At 37.1% G+C, this 27,347-nt stretch overlaps 1 protein-coding gene across 3 annotated transcripts in view; it reads left to right on the top strand.

Annotated features, from left to right (window-relative positions):
- ldlrad4a (low density lipoprotein receptor class A domain containing 4a) overlaps positions 1-27,347 on the top strand; it is a 105,498-nt gene that overhangs the window by 68,084 nt on the left and 10,067 nt on the right. Inside the window, exon 1 of one of the 3 annotated variants that reach the window (XM_067412190.1) lies at positions 8,259-9,195. The exons of the other annotated variants lie outside the window; for them this stretch is intronic. Coding sequence (XP_067268291.1) covers positions 9,078-9,195 — 118 coding nt within the window. The 5' untranslated portion in view covers positions 8,259-9,077. Of the gene's footprint in view, positions 1-8,258; positions 9,196-27,347 lie in introns of those variants that run through there. 3 annotated transcript variants of the gene reach the window in all.

Genomic DNA, 27,347 nt, shown 5'->3' on the forward strand with positions numbered 1-27,347 from the left:
AAATCACATTGAATTTTGTGTATCAAATTATTTTGAATTTGCAAAAAAAAAAAAAAAAAAATCTTGAATCAAATCAAAACCTTTTGAAATGTGATTCACATTGTATTTTTTGCCTAGTTTCTCTTAGAAAAATCCCAATTTATATCAAAATGTATTTGATTTGATGTATCAATTCACTAAAAAAAGATGGAAATGGCTCCCAATGAGCTTAATAGAAAGTCTCCATAAGGTTTATTCTGTTCTCTCTTCTTCTGCCCCACTCTTTAGTGCAGAAGTGATGACAAACAAGGAGATGTGTCCTGATCTGAGGTCACTGTTGTGTAGCAGAGACTAAAGGTTGCTAAAAGCCAGTCGAGACAGTCAGTAAGGACAAACCTGGGCATATGTTTCCCCCGGTGGATTGTGTGTGGGTTTATGAGTAGTTTTACTTACCATGAGTGTCCTGTGAGGAATGAGAAAAAGCAGGAGAACGCTGCAGCCATTTGGACTGAGAATTATTCTAAAACCATGACAAAGTATGGCAGTAGTTTGTGAAATGTTTTATATATACCTGTCTGTGTGTAGTGTTGTGTCTTCAGATACCATAAACTTTACATTTCAGTGTTCAGTCTTGTGGTTTCCCCCATTTTGTTAACCTCCACTCTTGTAGGAAGTTGTGTAATATTATGTCTTGTTCTGAGTGTTTGGGTTTTTCTCTGGGATGAGCAAAGGAAAACAAATATGCATATACTGCATACAAAGCTTACAGGGTTGTGCACCATGTAGAGTTGAACTGAGAATGCCTTTTTATATTCAGGTAGTACACTGGATGTGGAATTGCAGTTCAAACATGAGGTAAATTAAAATATAGTGCAATTCAAATCCACACATTTTTAAATAGAAAAGGAAAGTTTGTCAATACAAACTTGAATGTTGACTTGACCAAGAAAGTTTTTAAAAACGCAAAAGTTCGAAAGGCCGTTCTAAAACATGAATGAACATCAGAAGGTATGTTGAAAGATACAGTACAACTTACCGAAATCCATATGTCTCACTCATGTAATCGCTCAATCATCGTTTCATCCACGGAAAGATGTCAATAAAACCGCTTTTAAACCGTATGCCATGTAATGTTACATTTACCTTAGAAAAGCCATTCGGTGACCATAAACTCAATAGTCAGATACTATAGATATTATAGAGAGGAGCATTTTGCTAAATGTATGCACCATATTGCATATTCATTATTTTTTTATTTTATCCAAGCCGAGGCAAATACCCAAAATCTAATGACATTGGTCATAATAAAAGAGTAAAAGGGTAAAATAACAATCTTCCGGCACAACAGCCATACACATTCAATGTACGTCCAAAAAGTGTTAACTTCCACGACGTAGTACACAATGCCATGACGTTCTACACTACGCCATGACATACTACGCTATAACACGTAGTATGTCATGGCATTGTGTACTACGTCGCAGAAGTTAACGCTTTTTGGACGTACGTCAAATGTGTATGGCTGTCGCTCCGGAAGCTCTTTATTTTATTTTATAAAGTTTTAAATAAGGATATTTGTCTGACACAAATGCATCGATTCGCTTCAGAAGGCCTTTATTAACCCCCTGGAGTCGTATGGATTCCTTTTTTTTATGGATGGGTGAATTTTTTTTTTTTTTTTTTGACTTCAAAATTTAGGCTGCTATTTACAACCATTATAAATCTTGGAGGATGAAGGATATTTTTAAATATATCTCTGATTGTGTTTTTCTGAAAGAAGATAGAAGATGGGGGTGATGATAAGTCACCATTTAAATGTTTATATTTAAAAAAAAAAAAATGGAATAGAAATATAATTAGGCATATGTAATTATGAAGTTTTATTTATAATATTATTGTAACATAATAAACGCATCAATCAGTTAGATTTTGGGTCTTTGCCTCAGCTCGGACAGACGACTTCTCGTGACAGTTTTAATTTTATTCTTCAGATAGCCTTCAGAATTTTCCGTCACTCATAAAAAAAATTCAGTCAATGACGGAATTTTTTTGGTTAACGGGACCTCTGATGGATGGATGGATGCAGATGTGTATGTGCAGACAGACAGATGGATGGATTAGACAGATGGATGTGTAAAATCAAGTCCCACCCTACATTTTTCCTGTTTCACTATGAAGAACATAAGATTATGGAAGTTAAATGTGTTCTGAACGTCATTTCAGGTTGACATTTTTTCACCAGCAAGTACAACTCATATTTTCCTCAACATGTAAAAATGTTGTCTCCCTTTTTTCTTATTGCTCATGCATTAAAGACTCCCTAGAGCTGTAGTTTAGGTATGGTCTGTAAAGTCTGTAAATGAATAAAATGAGGTGCTGTGGAGCTCTAAGTGGAAACAGAGCTCAATAACAGAAGTCCAAGTTCAAGAGCAGCTACTCAAACAGAAGTTGTGGAAAGTGTGTTAAAGGTAAAAGTGTGTGTGTGTGTGTGTGTGTGTGTGTGTGTGTGTGTGTGTGTGTGTGTGTGAGTGAGAGAGAGAGAGAGAGAGAGAGAGAGAGAGGTTCAGTCTAGAGCGGGAAGTCAATAGTCTGAGTCTGTAAGTCTGGTTAATGAATACCGCCCCCTCAGGGTGATCCCTTCATGTAAACACTTCATCACACTAGCAGAGAGAGACTGCATAGCTCCCAGGGGCACGGCCACTCACCGCCCATGACTTTAAAGCCTATCAATATCTCCCATCCTCAGGTAAAAGCACACACACAAACAAACTTGGCAGTCTCGACGCAAACTGACAAGAACCTGTATTGGTTTGTTCCCATCAGATTTATTCCTGTGTGTCTGGCCTTTCTTCTTTTCTACTCTTTAGAAGCTCATTTTGGGGTATTACCATAGTTGATAGTCTAGTTAGAGAGAGAGAGAGGACTAATGAGGATTACATTGGTTAATGCTGACTGCAGCTACTCTAATCACTTCTAATCAATACTGTTGCCTATTCATGTGTAGTACGTCAGTGTGTGTGTGTGTGTGTGTTTATTCAGCTATACTTTTGGGACAAAGTTGTCTCAGGAAGTTAGTTAAATTTGACAAAACCTCCATTGGACGTTTTTTGCGAACCCCAAAGCAATGATTTTTTTTTTATTCTAAAAACAACAACAACAAAAACAGACTTTTAGGGGTATGGGTTTGTTGTGGATGAACCTTGTGGTTAGAGGTGATGAGGTAACCAGGACAACAAGAAGTCTGTTTGATGCAGGATTTTATTTTCCCAAAAAAAGTAGAAAAAATAAATCCCACGATGCAGAAAATAAATAGTGCTACAAACCAAAAATAAACCAAAAAAAAAATTATACAAAACACGTTCAGTTCACCAAACAGACTAAAAGTGGCGGTACTCCGACCACACTCACTCACAGTTGCCGGCGCTGCTTCCGCTATTCCAGTCATGAGTATGAGGTAACGCATCTCTGTTTATCATATTAGATACATTTGAGTCTGCTGAAAATGATGTTATAACGTTACTCTGTGCGTTCGCTCGGTGGCTGATGTGAGACACTGTTGCACACTGCAGTAAGATAGATCAATTTTAGAATATCATATTAAATGCTGGATGGCTTGTGTTGATACATTGGCATGCAGTTCATTTTAAAACATATTGTATGATGGAGAAAATTGTGTATTACTGTTACTAAAAATAAAGCTGCATCTGATTATGCCATGTTAGCTACTTGACAAAATAGTGTTTGGTAAAGGCATGGTAAAGCATGGTACTCGCAAAAAATCAAGAAAATTAGATTTAAACAATAAGACTAAACGTTTTGAGCTATATAACAACAATTAGTTTTCTGTCTATAAATATATCAAAACAGTTGTCCCCTTGTCTATTAAAATGTGTAATATATTAAAGCATCTTTGGTGTTTCCATGGTTTCTACAAAATAAAACCGAGGCAGACCGGGGGTTAACGCGGGTATGACACAATTGACAGGCGACTCCTCACATGTCCCAGAGCCTTGGTTAATATTGCAATTTTCTCACGATTTACAAATAGTTGGAAACATTTGGGATATTGTAAGTACTCAAGTGAACAAAATGTATATCACTGGCCTAGTGGTTTTTGGATATTTTACTGTAAAAATCTTACATATTGCACATTTAAGTGCTATAATGTTAATAATACACCAAGCTACTTGAAGTCCCAAAACCATAAATACGAGCGTATTTTACAATAAAATTACAAATATAATGCAGTGTTAAACCATTTGCTGTAAGATAACTTACAGTTAACCAAATTGTGTTTATTTAAAAAAAAAACATCTGTACAAATTACAAACTTTTTACAGTGCACAATATAAAATGAAATATATTATGAACTGTAGACGGCATCAAATTTACATCCTGTAATGCCTGAATCATAATTTTTACATCCAGTTTACTCTAAATTTAACATCATTTTATTCCTTGTTGTATTATAATCAGTATAATGTAATATAAAAACATTAGCAGTCAATGGAAGGTTCTCACTGTGTATCTGTACAAGTCTGTGTTTTTGGAGAAGTGATCCTGCTGCGAGGAAGTTATCCTGCTTAAGTTAGTTTAATTTTTCTTATTCCCATCTTATATTGTCCAAATACATAGTGCAATAAATCCAAAGTTCCTGCCTGCTTCCACGAATATAAGGCACATTTACTTGGCTAGACTTGGTCTAACTGTGATGCTGATCTCTGCTGATGTGATGGCTGACGGCAGTGTGATTTAGACTTCCACCTGAGCAATCACAGGTGTTGTGACGGAGCCAGACTGATGTGTCTGTGTCTCAGCTGTAAGAAGCTTGGCCTCCAGCAAGAGACGCTATGAGTCATCTCTAAAGACACTGACAAGCATTGAATAGAGTCGTCTGTGGCGTGAGGTGATATTGTAAGGAAGGGTGATTAGTTTTGGGTAACTAAAAAAATATTTATACATACTATTATAGTTTTTGATTAATATTTAAATTAGCTTCTATTTTTATATTTTCAGTTTTCATTTTAATTTTAGTTTCTTTTTATATTTTAATATTCTATTAAATATTTTTTATATTAATATGTTAATTTTAATATTTTAATAAACTGTTATTTGAGATAGTTGTCAAAGCAACTATTTTTTAAGTTTCATCTAATATTTTTTATTTATATTTTACTATTATTTCAATTAACGAAAAATATTTCTGATAGTTTTTAATTAGCAATAACAACACTGTTATTATACATCATCATAGTATTTCTTGTACTGCCTGTATACTGATTTAAATATTTAAAAATTGTGTTTACGTATTAAAAATGACTATTACAGTAATGATTCACTATTGAAAATAATGGGTAATTAAAAGATGACTACACAATTACTAATCATTGGCATGTAATTGTTTGTGCTATGGATGTTAATAATGATACCATAAATTATGTGTCTAAAATAAGTCTTATCAGACTTATTTTTATCTAACTGACAAAGTCGTGCTAAACAGTATAAAGTGTAAGTGTTTTAAGACTCATAGTTATAACATTGAAATGGCACCCCAGTAACATTTCTTTTTTTAAAACAATTCAGAGGTTGTCATAAACTCTTCTTATCAGTCTGACCTTACTGTGACCGGCTCGCACAGGGAAAGCTCGTCTCACCACAGATTGTCTTATCGTTGTAAATATCCTCACAGCCACGCACTCACACATATCTGTTACCGCAACTCGGCCTGGAACACTTCAAACCATCACACCGTCAGTGAGAGGTCACAGGGGAAAGTAGGACACAAACACAGGTCATGCTTCCCACATTTAATGCAGTGGTGCCATGAACCCAGATGCCACCAGAGGGCGCTAAAGCAAAACCTGCATCTCTTTCAAGTTCAGTCATAACAAGGCCAATTTTAGCACTCATGTCTGACAAACCGTTCTTAAAAATGACAACAGTTAAATGGTGTAAACGTTTCATCTTTGTAAACACGACTGAATTAAGCGGCATGTCCTTTGTTTTTGAGACATAAACATTTCTTTGTTTTGTCTATTCGCACAGCTAGTTGTCTAACCCCCAGTTTCAAAGACAAGGCTTAAGCTAGTCCTAGACTAAAATGCATGTTTGAGCTGTTTTAACTGAATGTAACTCGCACTGACAGATCTTAAAATATGCCAGCGCCATTGTTTTGCATCAAGATGCACACCAGTAATGTTTTTTTTTTTTTTCTTGTAAACGTTTATAAAAGCTACTTAAATGCCCTAATTGAACTAAGGCCTAATCCTGATTTAGGCTAAGCCCTGTCTGTGAAACTTGGCCTATGTGTTTTTTTTTTTACTTTATTTAGAGTTAGAACATTGGCCAGAATGACACAAAAACATGTCCAGGTGACATTTCACATGAAAGTCAATAAGAAGAGGATGAAAAGATTTTCTCCCTTCAAAAAATGTCTACACTTTTGTCTTTGAAATGTTTGTATTGCTCATTATTCTCAATAGCGATTATCATTAATGTATAGTCATTTTTGACTGCCACAATAAAAAAAGTAATATAACTGTTAAACATTTAAATCAGTATGTAGGCGGTATATGAAATACTATGATATATATAAATACCAGTGTTGTTATTGTTAACTGAAACTAAAAATATTAAAAAACTTTTTTGTTATTTGAAATAAAATACTAAAATAACACTGGTAAAAGGTGCTAATAATAAATAATATATAATCATTTTCACATTACAATAGTGAGAATTTGGGTGGAGTACCTGAATGCTTAAATTGCCATAAATATGTAACAAAAATTAATTAAAAATGAATGTTTTTAAAACTGGCTTCATTTTCTCTAAAAGAGATTCATATTTCTTCATTCAACAGTTAAGAGTTACACATACAGTGGCTCAAAAATATTATGAATTTTAAAAATATCCAGGCAAATGCATACATTTTAAACTAAGATTTTTTAAGCTATATATATATATATATATATATATATATATATATAGCTTAAAAAATCTAATAAAATTAAATTATAAAAGGATTAAACAAATGTTGATACAATGTTTAGAATTAAAGTCAGCATGAAATGGAAGTTGCAGTAGTCTTTTCTTTTCTTCCCTATTGTGACGTATATCAGAGTAAAACGTCTTATCGAAAAAAGAAAAAAAAGGAGGATGGGACTTGATTTTGTCCATCAGGAATCGAATGGATTGTTGGACGGTTGTGGTTTGCTATTGCTGTAATTTTTATGTGAGCAACAGGTTGTCCCACCCTTCCATCAAAAAACACGTCATCAGAGAAGACAAGAGATGTTGCTGCAAGAGGGAGGGGAAATTATTTTGATTAAAGATTATGAGGACACATTAATTAAAAAAAAATGTGCATGGATAAATCAAATATGTGCATACAGTGACCAAAAACATTATGAATTTTAAATATCAAGGCAAGTGGCATTTTCAAGCAAAATATTTAACAAAAAAAGTATGAAATTATAAAAAATATGTATAATTTTTGTAGGTTAGTTCACCCAAAACTAAAAATTCTGTCATTAATTCCCTCATGTCGTTCCACACCCGTAAGACTTTCGTTAATCTTTGGAACACAAAAATATTTTTTATAAAATCTGATGGCTCAGTGAGGCCTCTATTACCAGCAAGATAATTAACACTTTCAGATGCCCAAAAAGGTACTAAAGACATATTTAAAACAGTCCGTGTGAGTATAGTGGTTCAACCTTGAAGCGACGAGAATACTTTTTGTGCACCAAAAAACCCCCAAACAAAATAACGACTTTATTCAACAATATCTAGTGATGGGCGATTTCAAAACACTGCTTCATGAAGCTTTGAAGCTTTACGAATCTTTTGTTTCGAATCAGTGGTTTGGAGTGTGTATCTGCCAAAGTCACGCCCCTCAGTGGTGAACCATTGAAATTTCGAAACACTGACGTAACGAAGCCTCGTTTATTGAAATCCCAAAACTTTGGCAGTTTGATATGTGCTCCAAACCACTGATTTGAAACCACTGATTCGTAAAAATTCGAAGCTTCATGAAGCAGTGTTTTGAAATCGCCCATCACTAGATATTGTTGAAAAAAGTTTTTTTTTTTTTTTTTTTTTTGGTGCACAAAAAGTATTATTTTTGCTTCATAACATTAAGGTTGAACCACTGCAGTCACATGAACTGTTTTAAATATGTCTTTAGTAGCTTTCTGGGCATCTGAAAGTGTAAATTATCTTGCTGTCAATGGAGGCCTCACTGAGCCATTGGATTTTATCAAAAATATCTTAATTTGTGTTCCAAAGATGGAAAAAGGTCTTACTTACCTCACAAATCCACTAAAAAGCACAGCGACTTCAGTGATGTGATAAGTTGTTATAAAAGCTCTAGAATCATGTTTACGGATGACACTTGGTTTAATATTTTGTAATGTTATTCCATTAATTAAGTGTGACTTGAGTGTCCAAATACTTTGGGGGGTGGGGGGTTACTTCACTTTTGCCCACTCATCCGGACATTCCCCACACCAAAACCACCCCGGATATTTATAGACCGCAGACAGTTTGGGAAAGAAGGGGGGTGTCTGACACATCTGCTGAATATCTGCTAGACTGTGGGGTCAGCCCAAGGTTAAAGCCTCTTCAATGCCTGCCTTGATTGGCCGTGGCTGCCACTAATGAGTGTGTGTGTGTAATTCTAACCGTCCCTACACACACAGTCCCATTGAGGGTAGAGCAAGCTCTCTCTCTCTCTCTCTCTCTCTCTCTCTCACCACCGCCATTGTCAGCGCCAGTCTCCCCTCCCACCGCTCCTGTCTGTCTGTCTGGAGCTGCTCCCCTCTCGGAGGAGGGAGGCGCAGGAGGAGGTGGGCTGTGAGCCTGAGACCGTCACAGAAAGCCATTCTTCTGAATGAAAGCGAGAGGAAAAGACCGTCAAGATGCGGGGAACGTATTTACCGTAGTCTAGAAGCAGAAAATGCGTCGGAGAGTCGTGAGAATGGCATGAGACGCGCGTGTACCGAGACCGCAGGCTGCTGCTGTGGAAGTGTTCCTCAGTTCATGTGAGGGCCGCGGCCGGCGGCTCTCTTCCCCCCGTCCCGTCACTTCCCCGAGCCCCCATGCGAAACATCACGGTCCCGGACAGCAGCTCCAGCAACAACAACAACAACGCCGCCAACTCCAATGACACATGCTCCTGCAACTGCACCCTATCCCAGCCACAGGGAATGGATATATGTAAGTAGGGCGGGTTTTTCTGAGCCGTTTTCGAATGCGGAGAGAACGCAGACTGTTACATTAGATCCATTTTCGAACGTGTACCGAATGAAAACAGAATATTCTTAACCTACCACACTCGACTCAACCTGGTAGCAATGTAACAGTTTTAGATTCAATCATTTAATTCGGTCTGCATTTGAAAATGTATCAAATGTAACTGTGGCAGTTCCGAATCCGTTATGGCAGCAAGCTGTGCAAATATGTCAAACGCGAACGTATTAAAGATTTATCTGAGTGTAAATGTCATTCTCAGGTCGAATTATTATAGTATTTGACCATTATTTTTCACTATATGACTTGTACACCCATCGAATTTGGCTGTGGCGTATTAAACTATTCGTTCAGCCCCCCAAAAATGCGCCGTGTTTGTCAAAAACGACTTTTGATAAGACCTTGTTGTATTTTAAACAGCTTGACCAATTGAATATAACAATACAATTGAGTGTTGCTGATGACTCGGGCGTCTGGGAGTGTTTGGAACTGGAACACAACTCGATGCATCAGTTGAATATTGCTGGTATTGCTGTGGGGGCTGCGCACAATATGGCAAGCCGTTTAACATTTATCCCTGAAAACTAACTACTAGTGTCTGTTTATGAGTGCTTATTTCTTAATTACGAGTAGATAATGCAATAGTGATTAGTATATATTTTCAATTTGTCACTAGTACTTATTAGAGAGCTACTAGCACAGGTTTATGAGAAAATTGTTACTTGTAGCTTTTCTTATCTCGTTAGTTACAGTTGCTTTTTACTTATGTCAGGTGTTCTTTCACTTAAGGAAAACTGAAATAAATACTAGTAACTATTTTAGTAGATACTACATGCTATTGGAATATTACTACTAGTAAAACTGGAAATGTCAAGTCACTTGGTAATATCTAAAAATAATTTTATGCACAAACGTTAAACTAGCTTGCCATAGTGCACACATTCTTTAACTCTATCCCTTCTGTTGGGTTCCCAGACAAACACACCTCTAGTTGTCCATATGTGCTTATTCTCACCATCAATGTACCATTTAATCACATTTTCTATTAGCATTTATGCTATACTTGAGAACTACATGTACTTAATGTGATATTACTTTGTGGAACCTCTTGTAATTGCCTCTTGTTGTTTTTACTATAACATCATGGAAGCTGTAGGGTAACATTTTGCCGAACATCTTAAAACTGTGTGTTCATCCGCTGGCGTTATTGCTGGGAATTGGTTCACTGCGGTCTGAAGCGGGCAGTCAGTCAGTCAACCCTTCCCCCACTTCAGTCCAGACTGGCTGAGACTCTGGGCTGTCTGAATCCACAGAGGACAAAAGGGCCTGTCATAATCAGTACTCGAACTAGCTATTTCTGCCGCAAATGGGATGAATTATTAAAAGTAAACCTTCAAATGAAAGAATCGTCCCTCTTCTCAAAGCCCTCTGGTAAACGACACTGATGTCTTGCCCCAGAAACTTTTCATTTGCTCATGAACTTGAATTGATTTCTGTTCTGTAAGATGTATGATACATATGTAGTGTCCCTCAGCTAGTGAGGACTACATTAGAAAGAACCAGGAAAAAAGAGAAAAAAAATTGTATTTTGAAAGTCTTTGTATTTTTTGTCTAAGGGCAATTTTGTCTAAGGGCAATTTAATTTTGTATATGGGGGAATTTCATGGAAACAACTAATACAATAGCTAAGGGGGTGATTGCAAATTTGATATCTTATTCTCTTCTTTCCAAAGCAATCAGTCTCTCAATATTTTTTTTGTTCTTGTGAATTGAAGCAAATGGAAATGCATACATTTCTTAACGTCATAAGAATAAAATAACAAAATGTAGTACAATGACTGTTTAATTAAAATCAGCATAAATTATAGGCAGTTTTTTGCATTAAGACAATAAAACAATTTGCTTAATTGTGATGAAGATGTCACAATGCATAATAATAATAATAATAATAATAATATAAATAAGAAATATGAAAATAAATGTATAAAATATACTTTATTTTACTTTTGATTTTGAGATGAAATATGACCTGTACTCATTCTTGACAGGTTTCAGTGGATGCAATTATTTTTATTAATTTGCCTACTCATGCTTGCTAAATGGTCTTGGTACAAATTGTGTGCATGGTATTCCTTCCTGTTCTTGATTGATAAGGCACACTATCCATATATATATATATATATATATATATATATATATATATATAATATGTATATAATATGTATATAATATGTATATGTGTGTGTGTGTGTGTGAGAGTGCATTGGTGGTTTCCGTGTCTGTGCTGTGGTGTTTGGGACGGGCCGTGCAGACAGTGGAATGCTTGGTGACTTGGCGCTTAGATTCTACTGCAGTATTGGCTGCATTCAGGGCCGGCGATCCAGTGAGGCTGGAAAACTGGGGGAGCCAGTGACACAGCAGACACACACAAAATCACAGAACGGACACACCTTTCAGGTCTCAGCATGCAAAACTTGCCCGTATAATCAGTGTCGTATTAGCCTTAGCGTTTAGCCAAGTGGATTAGATTGCATTTTCATGCATGTGTGTACGTTATTGGATTCTAGGAGTTTCTTCCCTGTTGTCTTTTCCAGGTCTGGCCCCATATTAGCTGTTGTTCTGTCTGCTGTTTTAGGCAGAGTCTACATCTGAGGTTTTGCGAGCTAAAGGCTGCTTATCTTATCTGACAAAGGCCTTACACCATACGGCTATTTCAAATGAAAACAAAGCCCAGCTATTAATAGACCGCTGTGTATAGCGGCACTGTTGCATAGCTAGTCGTGCTGCACGGAAAAAAGAAATGCACGATCATTGCGTCTTTCTTTCTAGCTGTCTTGCTCTAACTCACAAATGGCTGCACACACAGGGATAGTGTAGTCCATTTCCAGTGGGGCAGTGGCCAAAGTCAAGCTCCAGAATGGAGAAACAGGATATTGGACTGGCATTCGGCTCACTAGTGCGCTGCAGCTCGTATGTAATGAATACGCAGGGGACAAAAACACCATCCTCGTCAATATCTGATCTCTGCATCAATTTGGCACCTTTTTTATTTTCCACTGGCGGGCCGGAGCTTGGCCCAGACTAGAGGGTGAGGCCTGAGACGGGACACAAGAGTCGAGTGTTTATTGTCAGAGGCCAGAGGTTCTGTCTGTGTTGTTAACTATTTATTACAGATGCTGCCTTTAGAAATATGGTAGTAAAAGTTTAGTGTGAGAGTTTATTGTTGTTGTTTTTTTCAGCTTAATTTAACATTTTAAAATGTCATTTAAGTTAATACAGTCAGTTTATGTTCATAAGGTTATATCTTGGAAACATTGAGTTTTTATGGTAATAGTCTAAGACATGCTTTTTCATAATGTCTAGTTTTAGTCGACTAAATAGCATAAAATTTAAATCTACTAAATATACAGTAAATTTAGTCGACTAAAATCTAATGGGTTTACTTAAATTGCAATACATCACTTAAGCATTTCTCTAACAATACACGGATCCAATACACTGATACACATCCAATATTCTCCCAACTGTTACTTTAGCTGTTACTTGAATACTCGCCAAAACAGACATTTTTAGTATTTCTGCTTTCATTGCAATTTTAGTTAATATTTCTGTTTTAGTTATCATAGTACATCAGCATAAGCTATATATATTATATAATTTCAGTTAACATTTATTTTATTTCAAGTAATGAAGAATTTTTTTTATGATTTTAGGTTTAACTATAATAACCCTGATACTAGTCTAAATCTATATATTATATAATGTGTTCTTAGTCTTTCCTTCCTGTGATGGGGCATCCCAGACAGAAGCTACAATAGTTTACTTTTAATTAAATGGAAATTTAATTAAATGAAACAGAGTTTGTGTAACCAAAATATCAGTAATGACCAGGAAAAAACTTAATAGGCTCTCGTGGCATAAATGTGCACTATTCAATGATTGCAAATGCGAACTGCTCTGACATCAGTTCTGACTGGATCTCTTCCCAAATCATCTCTCCCTAAGATTTTCATCTCGTTTTTATTTATTGACGAAAATGAGAGTAGATTGTTGTCATCTCTTTTTCGTCAGTGAAAAAATGTCTAAATAAAATAATTAACACTATAACGGATCTCTGTAAAAAATCGAACCGTACCATTCTCCACCCATGGTTCGGCACACACTTGCACCGCAGTTAATCTCAAATCTGACGAGGCATCTATAACAACGCATAAAACAGACAGAGTTCCGCTTATGTATGTTTCTGACGATGGATACCCTTCACATCCGTTTCATGTGAGAGTAGCGCTCCAATCAACTGTTAGTATGTAAATCTATTGCTGACTTCACAGTTCCTCAAGTGTACCGAATAGCATACACAGGAGGCTGCGTCTCAGAGAGCGTGTGAATACTAAATTGAGTTCTTTTTTAAGTCTTCTTGCACTTGAACAAAAAATTCACACAAAAATTGTCATGCCCGTATTGGTGAGTATCCTAGTAAACATAGTCAGTTATGTCTTAAGTGAACGTAAACAGTCGAGAAACAGCAGCGGTGACAGCAGCCTAATATTTCTGCTGTTTTCAATATCAATCAAACAACAAAAGACAATCACACACTGCTCTTGACTGAATAACTTTTGTAATTTTAACTTTATTTTATTAATCTTTGATTAATTTATACATTGAAGATTATATGCAGTGTTATTTTATATTTGATTAATTTCTGTACCTGAAAACTACTTAGACCTACCTGAAAAGCACTATTTATTTTATTTGTATCTTTGCTTTATTGCATTTACTGATTATTTGTTCACATTTGCTTTATTCTTACTTGACAGTAGTCCTTTTTTTTCCCTGAACATAGCACATACCGAACCGTACTGAAACCGTGACCCTAAAATCGTGATACAAACCGAACCGTGAGTAATTTTACCTCACTATTATAAATATATATTGTTTTGACTTTTTTTTTTTTTTTTAATACACTGAAAAGCATTTGGTGTAAAAACAATTTTCAAATTGTGTGAAATTTAAAGTTAAATTAAGTCTGAAATGTTTTTTTTTTTTTTTTTTTTCTTGTAAAGTATACAGTTTAGATATAGGGCTGTTTTGGAGAAGGAATTTCCCTTGCAGTGATTTTGAGTGGCTCAATATCACAATATGCAATATTATCACTTTTTATTATTTATTTAGTTGTTTATTTATTTATTTATTTTTGCTATATAAATAAGTGTTACAATGTGGTCAGCAGGCACAAAGATGAAGAAGATTCAAAAACAAAATTGGCTTTATTAATAATCCAAACACTGAATGAACACGTAGGAGAATAACGCAACCCACACAATGCATAAACGAGAACTGACAAAGAACAACTGAATCACAGGGCTATATAAACAGGGGGATGCAACATTTTAGTTACATTCATTATTACCACCACTCTTGACTAAATGAAGTTGCCGAGAATGTGGTAGTGATTCACATTGTGTGTGTAAGTGTTTGTGAGCAGAGCAGTTGTGTGAAGTGTGCGAACACATCGGAGAGATCAGTAATTGCCTTGTTAGAGAGGTGTCAGTCAAATGACCCCATGGGCCCTAGCACTCTATCCAATACAATATGCATGCTCTGTTCAACTCTTCCTCTCCAGCATTGCTCCAGGATAGGCTCAAGGTCACATCCCTGCCCCAGTAACCCCGGGCAGGGCAATCAAAACTGGACTTTACAGGCCCATCTTGGCCATAACTGCGCTCTATCCAATAATCTAATGCACCTAATGCAGAAGCTCAGAGGGGTGTATGTGTGCACGTCTGTGAGCAAGTGTGATGAGGTCACAACGGAGGTCAGCTGTCAACCCCTCCTGCTAATCTTTGTATGGCCTGCTCGCGCTCCGAGGAGGGTGTGTGTGCACTCTGTGTCATGTCAAAAGGGTTTTAAGGCACACAGGGGGTGGGTCAGCCTGCTGAGGGGTAACTAGATTCATTTTTACAACACTACTAAAATGTAACGCACTAAAATGCACCATTCCATTTCCGTCAGACCATTAAACGTAGTGAACATCCACTCCACCAAGATAACAGTGCTGTGCTAATGAAATGTATCTCTTGAACCACAAATTAAAAACGTATGTCTTTGTGACTGGCAGGAAACTGCTTTGAAACCGTAACTTCCTAAGCTACAAGCTTTCTATAAGGAAAATGTCTTTTCAACAGTATAGCTATGCAATGGAATCATTTAAAATTGAAGAGACTTGTTTTTCTGAAACACAACAAGGAGTTTTAAATGAAGGAACATCTCAGTTAGGGTGACAATATTAAACTCGAACAGATAAAATTACACTAAATACAACAACAACAAAAAACAAACAAACTAGATAACACCTAACAGATAACAACATTTATATAACTAAATTAAGGAAAGAAGCATAATGAAATATGTAGTGTTTAACTAAATACTTAGTCGGAAAAGAAGACTTCTGTAAATTATTGTTGTTGTTTTTAATTGGTTCATTTACATTAACCACTTCAACAAACTGATTCACTAGAATGAATAAGAATTTTCAATGCATTTGATCCCAAGACATTTCCATTTCAGCTCACTCTCTTGGTAACTATTTTACATTTTGGGTAAATTTGTGGCTGAATTGGTACAAATTAATACACTATTGTTTCTGTACAATCTATTTACACCCCACTGATGGGACATTTTAAGAGAGCAAATTTGAATACAGATTATTCATTACAAAACTGTTGCATTTTATTGCACTACAATAGAAGTTGTTGGAAAAAGTAATGGAAACATTAATGAAAAAAGATTTTGAAAACAGTTGAGCTACTGTCATATTACTTAAAAATGTATTTTAGTTACACTGTAAACCCAAATTAGTTGGGCTAATTCAAAAAAATTAATGATATCCGTTACATCAAATTTTTTGAGTTATGATGTTCCCAAAGTAAGAAGAACTATCAAGTTTTGAGTTTGTAGTACTCATGCATGTTAATTGCTCCTAACTTGAAGTACTGAGTTAGCTAACTCATACATTTTGATAGCAATGAACATAAAAGGTTTAGTTAACTTTTTTATTTTGAGTTCTTGCAAATCAAATGAAATAACTCTGTAAACCCTAATAAGAAAATTCAGAAAATGCCAACTTGCTAATTTTCTATTATCAATAGCAGGGCTTAGCACTTACTGAATGAGTACAGCAACCTAAAACATGTAACTTACCTGCTCTCAAACCAAGCCGCATGCACCACTTGTCACCATGATGGTAACTCTCCAAAAACCCACATTAACAGAAACTCTTCTAAATTAGCATAACAAAACATTAATCGCAGTCCCTGCCCAGTTTCAGATAAACTTCTAAATAAAAAATCTAAATTAAAAGAAAAGAGTTCATACAATTCAAAACAATGAAACAGTTCAGTTTACTTGAAATATGTCAGTGCTGTGAACTCAAAAGAAAAAGAAAGTTCTAAATACTCATAAGGGTTAATTTAACTGAACTAATTTGCTCAATTTAAGTTCGTCTTACTCAAACCAGTTAAGTATTTTGAGCGTTAAGGTTTACAGTCTAGCATCACTATTTTAATAGTCTCAAACCCATCATTTGTTTATGTGAGTGTTGTCAGGTCATTTCACTATCGTATTCCGGGTGTCTTTTGAAGACAAAAAGGGGGCAGCTTCAGGGTGTCACCCTCCACTCTTGCCCTCTGACAGCAGCAGCTGAGCCTCACCCTGCAGCAGTCAGCCAGCCTTGACATTGGCCATGGTCCCCTTCTTTGTGTCTGGCCCTGCACCCACCTTCTGGGATTCTCCATGGGCCCCGGGGGACTCGTCTCAGAGGAGATTGGTAGTCATGCTAGGGGTTTGGCGAGCCCTGCAGGGAGGTGTGTGGTGTGTTTTGTATGGGTCTGGCAGAGTCGTATCTGGACAGACCCGTGTATTTATTCATGCTGTCTGATGGGGGTGTGCTGATAATGGATAGGGTTTAAGAGTGCACATATCTCGCCTGTGTTTGGCTTTTGTGTAACCAGAGGACCAGACTTGTGTCTGATGTCAGCCCTTTTTATTTGGAGGTCGTTTCCTTTAGGCAGTCACACAAACACTGTGGTGAGCTATCTTGTTTGGTTTTTTTTTTTTTTTTTTTTTTTTTTTTTTGCTATTATTAGTATTGTTGTTGTTGTTGTTTTTAGTGAAAGAGAAACAATTTTATAATGTATATTAAGCCAGTTAAGCCTCAGTTCCCTTAAGCCTCTAGACTGATAAAAAAATGATAAAGGTTTTAAAAATAGCCAATACAACATCAAGAATGTGATGGGTTATGAATAAAGTGATGTACTGTATAAATTCTACTGTATAAAAACATTTTCTCAAAATTCAATAAAAATACACTACAGTTCAAATGTCTTTTTGTCAGTTTCGACCGAAAAATTAGGCAGTACAATCATTAGAATGATTTCTGAAGGATCATGTGACAATGAAGACTGGAGCAATGATGCTAAAATTCAGCTTTGCCATCACAGGAATAAATTACATTTTAAAATAAATTACAATACAAAACCGTAATTTTAAATTGCAATACTATTTCACAGTATTACTGATTTTACTGTAATTTTGTATAGCTGCATCAAATAAATGCAGCTTTGGTGAGCATAACTTTTCAAGTGTAGTGTATATTGTAATTTGACCAGAAATTTGTTCCAATATAGTTGCTAGATTTTAAAACTAATTTTGGTATTCACAATTTTTTTTTTGTTTTTGTTCAAAATGGCCCAGTTTTATTGGGTTAAATACAATGAGCAGCACCATCTTGCAATTTTTTCGAGGCTGCTTTCAGTTTTTTAAAAAGCTAAATAAAAGCTTCAAGCATGGACATGAATATTTTTTATATGGTAAGCTGTAAATCCGAAAACCCTTTAATTGTCTGTGTGCAAAAGCAGAACATTTAAGGTACAGCATAATTTGTTTTACAGTGAAGTTTGTAGAAGGAAAAACATTTTTTTAATGCAGACATAGACATTTGATTAAAAAAAAATCCTGCGTGTGGTTTTCAAAACAGTCACGGCAGAACGCAGACCTATCTAAAGCAGCTTCGCTGTTTAGTTTTTACCCAGGAATGTAAACGATTTGTCCGCATAACACACACAGCATCTGGCCTCCCTTCCGCTGCCTTTTTTGTGTTGTTGTTGTAAAATGGTGCATTGGTGCTCCGGGCAAGAGAAGACAGCCGAGCAGACAGCAGACGCAACAGAATCAGATCAGACGTGATGTTATCAGACTGTGTGTCTCACACCCATCCCCTCTCATCAGGCATGCATGCACTGGGTCCTGCTCTCAGACATCACCCCTCCAACCCCCTGCTCTCAGAGTTGAAAGGTCAGAAGGTCTCTGCGGTAACTCTTAGCTTCTCATTCATCGGGCTCGTCCTCGTGGAGTTCAGGCTGCCTGATTTAAATATGAAAACAATCTTTTCTGCATTGGCAATTACCAGAAATGAACCCTGCTAAAACATAAAGAATTATTTTAGCAATAATTTGAATATTTGAGGTTTATTTCACACTTCAAAGCACACAATTAACATTGATGATTGGATTTGTGGAGTTTTCTGCATTGTGATTTGTGTTTACAAATGTTTAAGATGAGAAGTAAAATCTTAATAAAAATAATCAAAAGAATCTTTTTCACGTTTTCACTAAATTAACTCAATGAAGAATTATGTATATGCACCAATATAATGATACACACTAATAAACAGTAATATTTACTGGTGTATATGTTTTATTACATGAATAATATCACAACAGGGACTTGTTTTTGAGTGATGATGCACAAATCATTGAATCAGAGTTTTGAAGAGAGAAAATTATAACTGATTTAAAGAAGTGAATCAAACTTATTGTAGTTATTTATTTTATATGATTTGTTTTAATAAAATGTTCATTTCAATAATTACAATATTCAGAATTGTGCTTATTTCACACATGAAACAAAACATTCGTCGTATTTACTGTATATTATTTTCACATCATATTTTAGAGTTTATCATATATTTGACAAACATCTTATTGTTGTCATGTGGCTGTTGGCTGATATTGGGGGAGGGATGTGTCCTGACCCCTATTTGAAAGTCAGTCGGGGATCTGATAATGTCGGTCACCCCTTTCGGCACCTGACCCCAAAATGAGAGAATGGGGGAGCTCTGAGCTTTATTTTATTAAGATCAAGTCAGCAGTTGGTCTTTCTGGGAAAAATAACCTCTTGAATTGTCCCTTTGATTTCTATTATCTAAATTTTATTTAAACCATTTTAAACAGTTAAAAACATTTTTTTTTTTTTCTTTTTCCAATTCATGCTTATCACATTACAAGAACCTCAATTACACAACACACTATGTTATATTAGATGTTATGTTACATAAAAAAAAAACAGGGTCCAGGTCTCAGTTTTACTGAGAGAGTGATGACTGGTTCATGATTCGAATGGCCTTTGCTGTTTGTTGAAAACTGCTAACACAGCTAACAGCTGTCTAAGGACAAAATTATTTCTGTTAAAAATACAGAAATACAGTTTCATGGACGCTAGTGTTGCACGATATACCGGTACTAGAAAGGTATCGCGATACCCTGCTTTTAAAAAACGGTTCGGTTCTTCATTTTATTAGTACCGGTACTTTGAGTGCCAGCTGTATTTCCTAATGTGCGACAGCAGGGGGCAGTGTGAGTGCAGCACATTATTGAGTGCGTGTTTATTCCTCTCAACTGCGCAATGGCTTTTATGGTGACGAAACGAGAGGTATGGTTGCAAATACAGGTTCTCTTGCAGACCGTGCACAAATTGTTGAGAAAGCAGATGCACGAAGTGAAATATGGCATTATTTTGCTACACCACAAAGCCCGTCTGCAAAAGATGTTACAAAATAACGCAAGCGAAGGGAGTCAACGCATCCAACTTGGCAAAGCATCTTGCCGACAAACATCTCGATTTGTACAAAGAATATAAAGAGCGACAGGTTAGAATGTGATACCAACATTAAATGAGTGTTATTTATTTATTTTACTCGTGCAAGCAGACCTCTGCAAAGAGATGTATTATTGAGTGTAAGTTTAATAATAAGTGATTTTTGGTTGCAAAAATAAAATTAATTTAAAAATACATAAATATGTGAAGGTATATAGGCTAAGGTTATTTTAAACCAATTTATGCAGGAATAACATTGCTCTAAGTATTTACAGTAATCTAATATTTACAATAATCTTACTGTCAAAAACATAACAGCAAATAATTTACAATTTTATTGAGCATGAAAATAATAAACATTAAAAATTATATTAAAGCTAACTCTAACTTCATGGCAATGAAGTGCAAATCCAGAATTATCAGCCTGCACACTGGTGAAGAAAAAAGTTCTGTCATATGTTATTTCCTGCTGTTTTAGATTTTTGCCATAGTATCGTTAAAGTATCGGTATCGTGATATTTAAGTTGGGTATCGTATTGAAGTCAAAATTTTGGTATCATGACAACACTAATGGACGCTAAGATCTATTAATGGCTTGTAAATGTTTTCTAATCACCTAAAATTGGCAGGTAGCAAGAAGTAAATTTTGTATCCTGGATATAAATATGAGTGTTTGAGTACTTTCCATGTCACACAACATTTTTGACAAACTATCCTGCAAATGGCTTGTAAAATGCAGTTATAGAATCGAATATTGATTTCTACACATAAGTGAATGGCCAGACAATTAATATGTTGTTATTATCTGTCAATATTTTTTGTCCTCATGTATACATAACCAAAAGGATACGAGAAGATGCCCATTTAGTCACAGCTAAAGAGCAGGGCTGGTCCACACAGAATTCGTTTTTGCTGTTAAAAACATGATATGCAGGTCAGTGGAATGAGAAAAAGCACAAGCTATAGAGATGTGTTTTTTTTTAAAAAATTGAACAACTATGAACTTGAGACGTGTTTTTTAGAATGCCGTGTCCTGCGCGAGACGCTGCAAAAGACACGAGGCGCAACAGTTAAAGACGTCCGTCTAGTGAGTTTACATCGAAAAACAGTGGAAAAGTATTCCAGTGGAATGGGAAAATGTTTTCTGTGTGAATGGCCACTAAGGCGTGATGTGCATTGTGTATTGTGTAATCACAATACATAATATAGCACAAGCTTGAGTGTCTTATTTTATTAAATTAGTAAGCAAATTCATTAAGTGATTTTTTTCAGTTAGAAGATAATGTCTCTGAAGTGAAAACGTGAAAACTAAGGTTGATAGTTGGCATCTTTTGGGATGCGCAGTGAACAGGTGTTTCACGTCATATAGCTGTTAATAAATGAGGTATTTTAGCACTACTGGAATGCTGTATTGACCAATCAGCATCTAAGAACTCTCCATTGTATGTTAAAGAACGGCATGTCTAGCATGTTTTATTCTGTCTCATATTTTAATTCCAGGTCTTTTTATTTTATTTATTTATTTATTTTTGTCCTCTCAATCATCCACTCATTCTCTCTACGTGTACGGCCGTGTCAGCTGCGTAGGAGATAGGAGGTAGTGAACACACTGGAGGTAGTGTGTACCTCAGGGAGCGCATGGAGGCCAAGGGGTTGTGTGTGTGTTAATCTAGTGAGTCAGTGTTCAGATAGGATGGGCTCTTACCTTCACATCTCTTATTACAGCAGTCAGTAAAGTCACATGCTGAACCCAGTCATAATCATCATGGCTGATGTTTGCAGTTATTCTTTGAGTCTCCCAGCTCTATGTTTAGAAGACATTCCCCTGCCAGGACTAAAGCTAGCAAGGCTTATCACTCTTTCTTTATGGTTTTCCTCTGTGATAATTTCCATTATCTCTTTGGAAAAATGGAGTTTGTCTGGGGTTTGGCAGTGTGACACATGCATGTTTGAGAGCTATTTGCACTGTGTCACTTGTGTCTGTTGTAAGAGCCACCGAGCCATTTGCTCTCCAATCATTTATGTTGTTTGGTTCATGCAGAGCAGATAAACAAAATGGAGGAAAATGGATCTTTTAAAATGAGGGTAACTATGGCAATTTAGTCTTTTGATCCAAATATGAGGGCTTGGCTTATTGATATCAGTGCAGTTCAGAATATACACGTCTTTGTGTTGTTTCTGCTTTTGTTCCCTTCTCTGCAGCATGTTAACCAATTTAAAGTCCAAATGAAATTAAAATGGCCCCATATCCTTTCTTAATACATGTTCCTGGTATTGTTGTGCAGTTCGTCAGTGCATGTTCATGTAAAAATAAATGGTAATCTTTCATCAAACTGTTCTGCCTCTGAAACGACTTTCATTTTCACCTGATGTCAATGTTAACCAATAGCAAAATGACTATTTAGACATTTGTATTAGACTACTGTTGTTTGGTAATACAGCGTTTTTAAAATTTTGCCAATAGTTAAAGTAATTTTGTGGTGGTTAATATACAACATGTTCTGCCTTTGATATGGAATGCCAAAGTCCCTTTCAAGAAAAGCCTGTTCGCTCAGCGGTAGGGGTGCAACGGATCAAAAAACTCACGGTTCGGATCGTTTCTCGGATCAGAGTCACGGATCGGATCATTTTTCGGATCAGCAAAAAAAAAGACAAGACAAATAAACATAAGTTTTGTCTTTTTGTTTATTAACACTTTTAAATTATTAAATTAAAATATATAAAAAAATATATAAAATGTGATGAAGTGGGCGGTTATCGTCACATAGCTCTCCGTTCCCTTGGACGTCCACCCGTCTGTCGTGAGCGCAACAGAGGATGCTCGGGATAGTTCATCCACAACTTTTTTCTTCTCCTGCTCATAAAGATCTGGCACAATCTTTTCGCTGAAGTGGGTGCGCGACGGGATGTTGTAACGTGGCTTAAGCACTTTCAGCATGTGTTTAAAGCCCTCGTTTTGCACAACCGAATATGGCCTCATGTCTGCACCTATAAACACACCGATAGCGTTTGTGATGGCTTTAGCCCGGTCTGATTGTGCAACAAGGGGCTGCTTAAATGCCGCGGTGATAAGCGGTTGTTGAGCAGCCTTCGTTTTCACTCCTGTCAGTGAAACACCGGTGTGATGTCGCTTCAAATGCGTGGCCATGCTTGATGTGTTTCCACTGTGATATGGCTTTCTTGTGCCACAGTGCTCCCATACAGGGGATTTAAATGACGCGGGGCATTCAAGCTCCTCCGTTCCTCTGCTCGCCATGACCACGCTGTGTGTGGACTGAATATGCGCACAACTTTTTTTTTCATAAATCAATCCGCGGATCACGTGTGTGCCGAACCGAAGATATTGATCCGAACGGATCACGGATCAATGATGATCCGTTGCACCACTACTCAGCGGCCATATTTGCAGCGTCTCTGGGAAGCTATTTCGGGCATCTAAGATCAAGTCCTATCTATTTGAATGGGTTATTCCTGAAATCTCAAAAACATGCTTAGAGAACTCAAAATTAAATAACATATTTCAAATCAGACACAAAATCTGACATGTTGTTTCCTTATGCTCAAATAGCGTTAAAAAAAAACATATTTTTCAGGTTAGATGAGCCAATGCGCATGTGCAGTCCTATGCGCGAGTCTCAGGATTCTATGGGAACCGGAGCTTCTAATGTCAGCTGTAATGATGCAATGGCTTTATCGATTAGTGATTGTCTCTTTTACTTAGAACGGGATGTATTCCGTCATATTGCGTGTTGCAGTTTCTTTCATTCATAACTTATAGGAGTGAATCGTCTTTCTATATCTATAGTCTTTGGGAATGCTCACTTTCCACAACCTAATAAATTCCCTGCCTACTTTTTTTTTTTTTTTTTTTGATCGCGTTATGTGGTTCACTTGGAAATACATAAACTAAGTAGTACAGTTGGTTTTGCATGAGTTGAAATATTTCAATGTATAGATCTGAAAACCTTGCATTCACAGAGATTTGGGACTAAACTCAGCTAGTGTGTGACCCTCAACTGGTCTATCAGCAATCTTTACAAAAGGTAGTATAATCAGACTTATTTTAAACCCTTCAGGATGTGGTTTAAGATGAGGTGTTCTAAATACAGTGCATAGTATCCCAGCATGCCTCAGTATTCGGTCCCCACATGCCTGCCTTCAGTCATGTGGACTGAGACCACCAGTAAGGAATAGCCTCAGCATGTCATTTCTGGAATCTCTTTTTTTTAAAATAGAGATCAGGATTCTGAATAGACAACAAAACAAAATAACATAATTTACTAGAGGTTCTGACAAAATGTTAATTGCTGCAGACTATATTAAAAAATGTCATTCATTTTGAATTATATTTTTAAAAGTTCAGTTTAAATTAATAATTCAATTACTCATGAAGACTTCCCTTGTTTCATTACTGGATAAATTAGCTTTCTTGATCTCTTGAATGAATGATTTAATAACAATGACTTGATTCAAACGCACTTATTAGTGTAACGATGCAATTGATAGAATCCTTATTTGAAGCCTCGTTACTTTTTTAAAAATAGATTTACTCTATTTTGTTTGCTATCATAGACATCAGTGTTTATCCAAACTATAAACTTTTATCCCAGTACTTCTGTGATCATTTGAATTAATGAAATAATGATACTGAAAAGACTGTTTGTGAAGCTGTTTCATACCTACACATGACAACTGCTCGCTCAGGGTCAGCAGCATTGCCAAAGCAGATTTGAATGTTCCAGTGTGATTGTACTTGTCAAAGGTTTAATAGACATCTAGCCGAATCATTGTCATTTAGGAATAAGATTGCGTAGGTGTTTGAATCGAGATCAGTCTTTTAATGATTAATCTTGAAGCTCTAGTTTCTATAGGACGATGTATATTGCACATAGCATAGTGTCTGTTGTCGAGTACACATGCTGCTGCATCGTACAGTGCTTGAAGAGCTCTGTCATGCTGTCAGAACTACAGAGAGAACATCATGTACCAAACACTATTTGATGAAGAACTAAACCCAGAGCTGGGTCCAGTTTCAAGGGGATATGACTCAATCTGCCTGGGCGAACGGTAGTGAGAGGTGGAGGAGCAAGAGAAGGGGGTGTCGAATGGAAGAAGAGGAGGAGAGGGGTGTAAAATAATATTTGTGGTAAGTCGGTGTCACCGGTGGGATGAGATGAGCTGCAGGTTGGGGGTGGGTGTAGGGGGACTCTGTAGCAGGTGGCGTCTGGGCCCAGGCAGAGCTTATCTTGTACAGTCTTACCAGGAGGTTAAATAATTAAAGAAAAGTGGGTGTTATGGCATGGGGAGTCTAGACGTGTCTGGCGCCCGTATGGGGCGTCTCTTTAATACGAGCGCTTTATCTCAGATTAGAGAGCGAGGTCAGTGGCTTGCACCCTGCTTAGGTGACAGTGCCGCTTTTCTAGCGAGGCACAGACGAATAGCTCCTGCCACTAGCACGATTAAATCGCCCTAGTTCTCCATCACACTTCCTGCTATCTCTCCCACCGTTAAAGGCCATGAGTTAGATAGCGGCATTCATTTTTACTCAGTGACTGAATATGGTGTGCCTCAAGTCCGTAGATTTGGCCCGTCTTTGTTTTTTTGGGTGGCTCTTTGAGTTGTTCTCTGATCTCATTTGTTCCATGAGACTCAGTTTATTGAAGTGTCCTTTCATTCTCTCTTTTCTTTCCTCTGTCTTCCACATACTCTCAGTCTCTCTTACACTCCGTCTCTTGCGTTTTTTTTATACACCTTGTGTGTGAATGGAAAATGTCTGTCACACCAGAAAAGGGCTGCACTGGTGAAAGACTTCACAAGCTCTCCCTCCCCTTTCTCTCAGTTTCCCCAAAACAGAAAAACGGGAAAATTCCACAATGCTTAAATGCCTTTCTTTCTTTTCTGCATAGAATAAGTCCCACATACTGTTGAAGCCTGTAAATATCTACTGGAATAGCAATACTACAGACATTTCTTTTTTGCCTTTATTTCGTTATTTTGCCCCTTCCGCAGCCTCTCATAAAGTGACTCATAGTATGTTGCTAGGGAATGTTCCAGAAAGGGGCATTTACTGCACCAGGTTCAGTCTTCCCTTATGAATGTGTTTCTGGGTGAAACCTGCCGTCTCGCAAGTCTCCAACCCACATGGGCGTCTGACATGTGCCCTTTTCTTTTGTCTGGCATTCTGATGAGACAACTCAGATAACACAGGAGGAGGGGGCAATGCGTACCCTCTCAAGTTCCCATAATGCCTTTGTTGTCTGGTGCATGCTATGACGTGGGTGAATGGCTGGTTAACTACATTAAGGCTTGTGCTTGATAAAGCAGTGCTGTTAAGACTGGATATGTCCATTTCTGGTTTTTCACCAGTTTCCAGTACAACCCGCAGTCATTAGTGCCAACATGGGTGGCTGATGGCTTTATGCATGTCCAGATTGTGCATGGGATCTACTGGGGATGCTCACTTTTAGGGTCTTTGGACTCACTGCACCACAAACTGGCCCAAACTAGAGAGGACGCAAGGAAACTTTCAATGTTTTTCTCTAATCTCCGCTGTCTTGCCATTTCGATGAAGTCACTTGGAAATTAGCTGTTCACTGCTCACACACACTCTTTCCCGTGGAAATCTGTTGTGTAATGTGTGCTTTGGTAAGAATTCAAAGCCCAGTCTAAGAACTTTCCCTCACTGCTGTGAGTTCAACTGTTGGATCTCTCATGACATGATCTCCACACACTGTGCCCGACTCCATGAGAATAGTACTGTACCGGGGAGACATTTGGAGACGGAGCACAGATGGCTGGCAGTGAGCAGAAGTCCCCATTCTCCAGCCTCTCTCTCCCCCTCCTCCTCCACCCTCTCCGTTTCTTTACTCCCAGATCGTGAGAGCACAGCTGTTTTCCTTCTGTTATGAAACTGCGGAGAGGAGGAAACAGGAAATGGCTTCATGAAATATAGATCTGGAGGCCAGACTTGGTTGTCTTTGCAGCTTGTGAGCAGAGTATAAAAGGGAGAGAGAGAGAGAGAGAGAGAGAGAGAGAGAGGAAAAAAGTTTCGGATAGGCTTATGTAATGCCTCCTCCATTTCCTTCAGCTCAGAAACAGAATGGCCTCCGCAGAACAGAGTGGTCAGAGTGTACAGCTTCTAGTACATTTCTGTGCAGCCAGGGTTTTCCAGCCTTAGAGATGAGTTG

Source organism: Chanodichthys erythropterus, chromosome 15 (assembly GCF_024489055.1).
Source record: "Chanodichthys erythropterus isolate Z2021 chromosome 15, ASM2448905v1, whole genome shotgun sequence".
NCBI classification, from domain to species: domain Eukaryota; kingdom Metazoa; phylum Chordata; class Actinopteri; order Cypriniformes; family Xenocyprididae; genus Chanodichthys; species Chanodichthys erythropterus.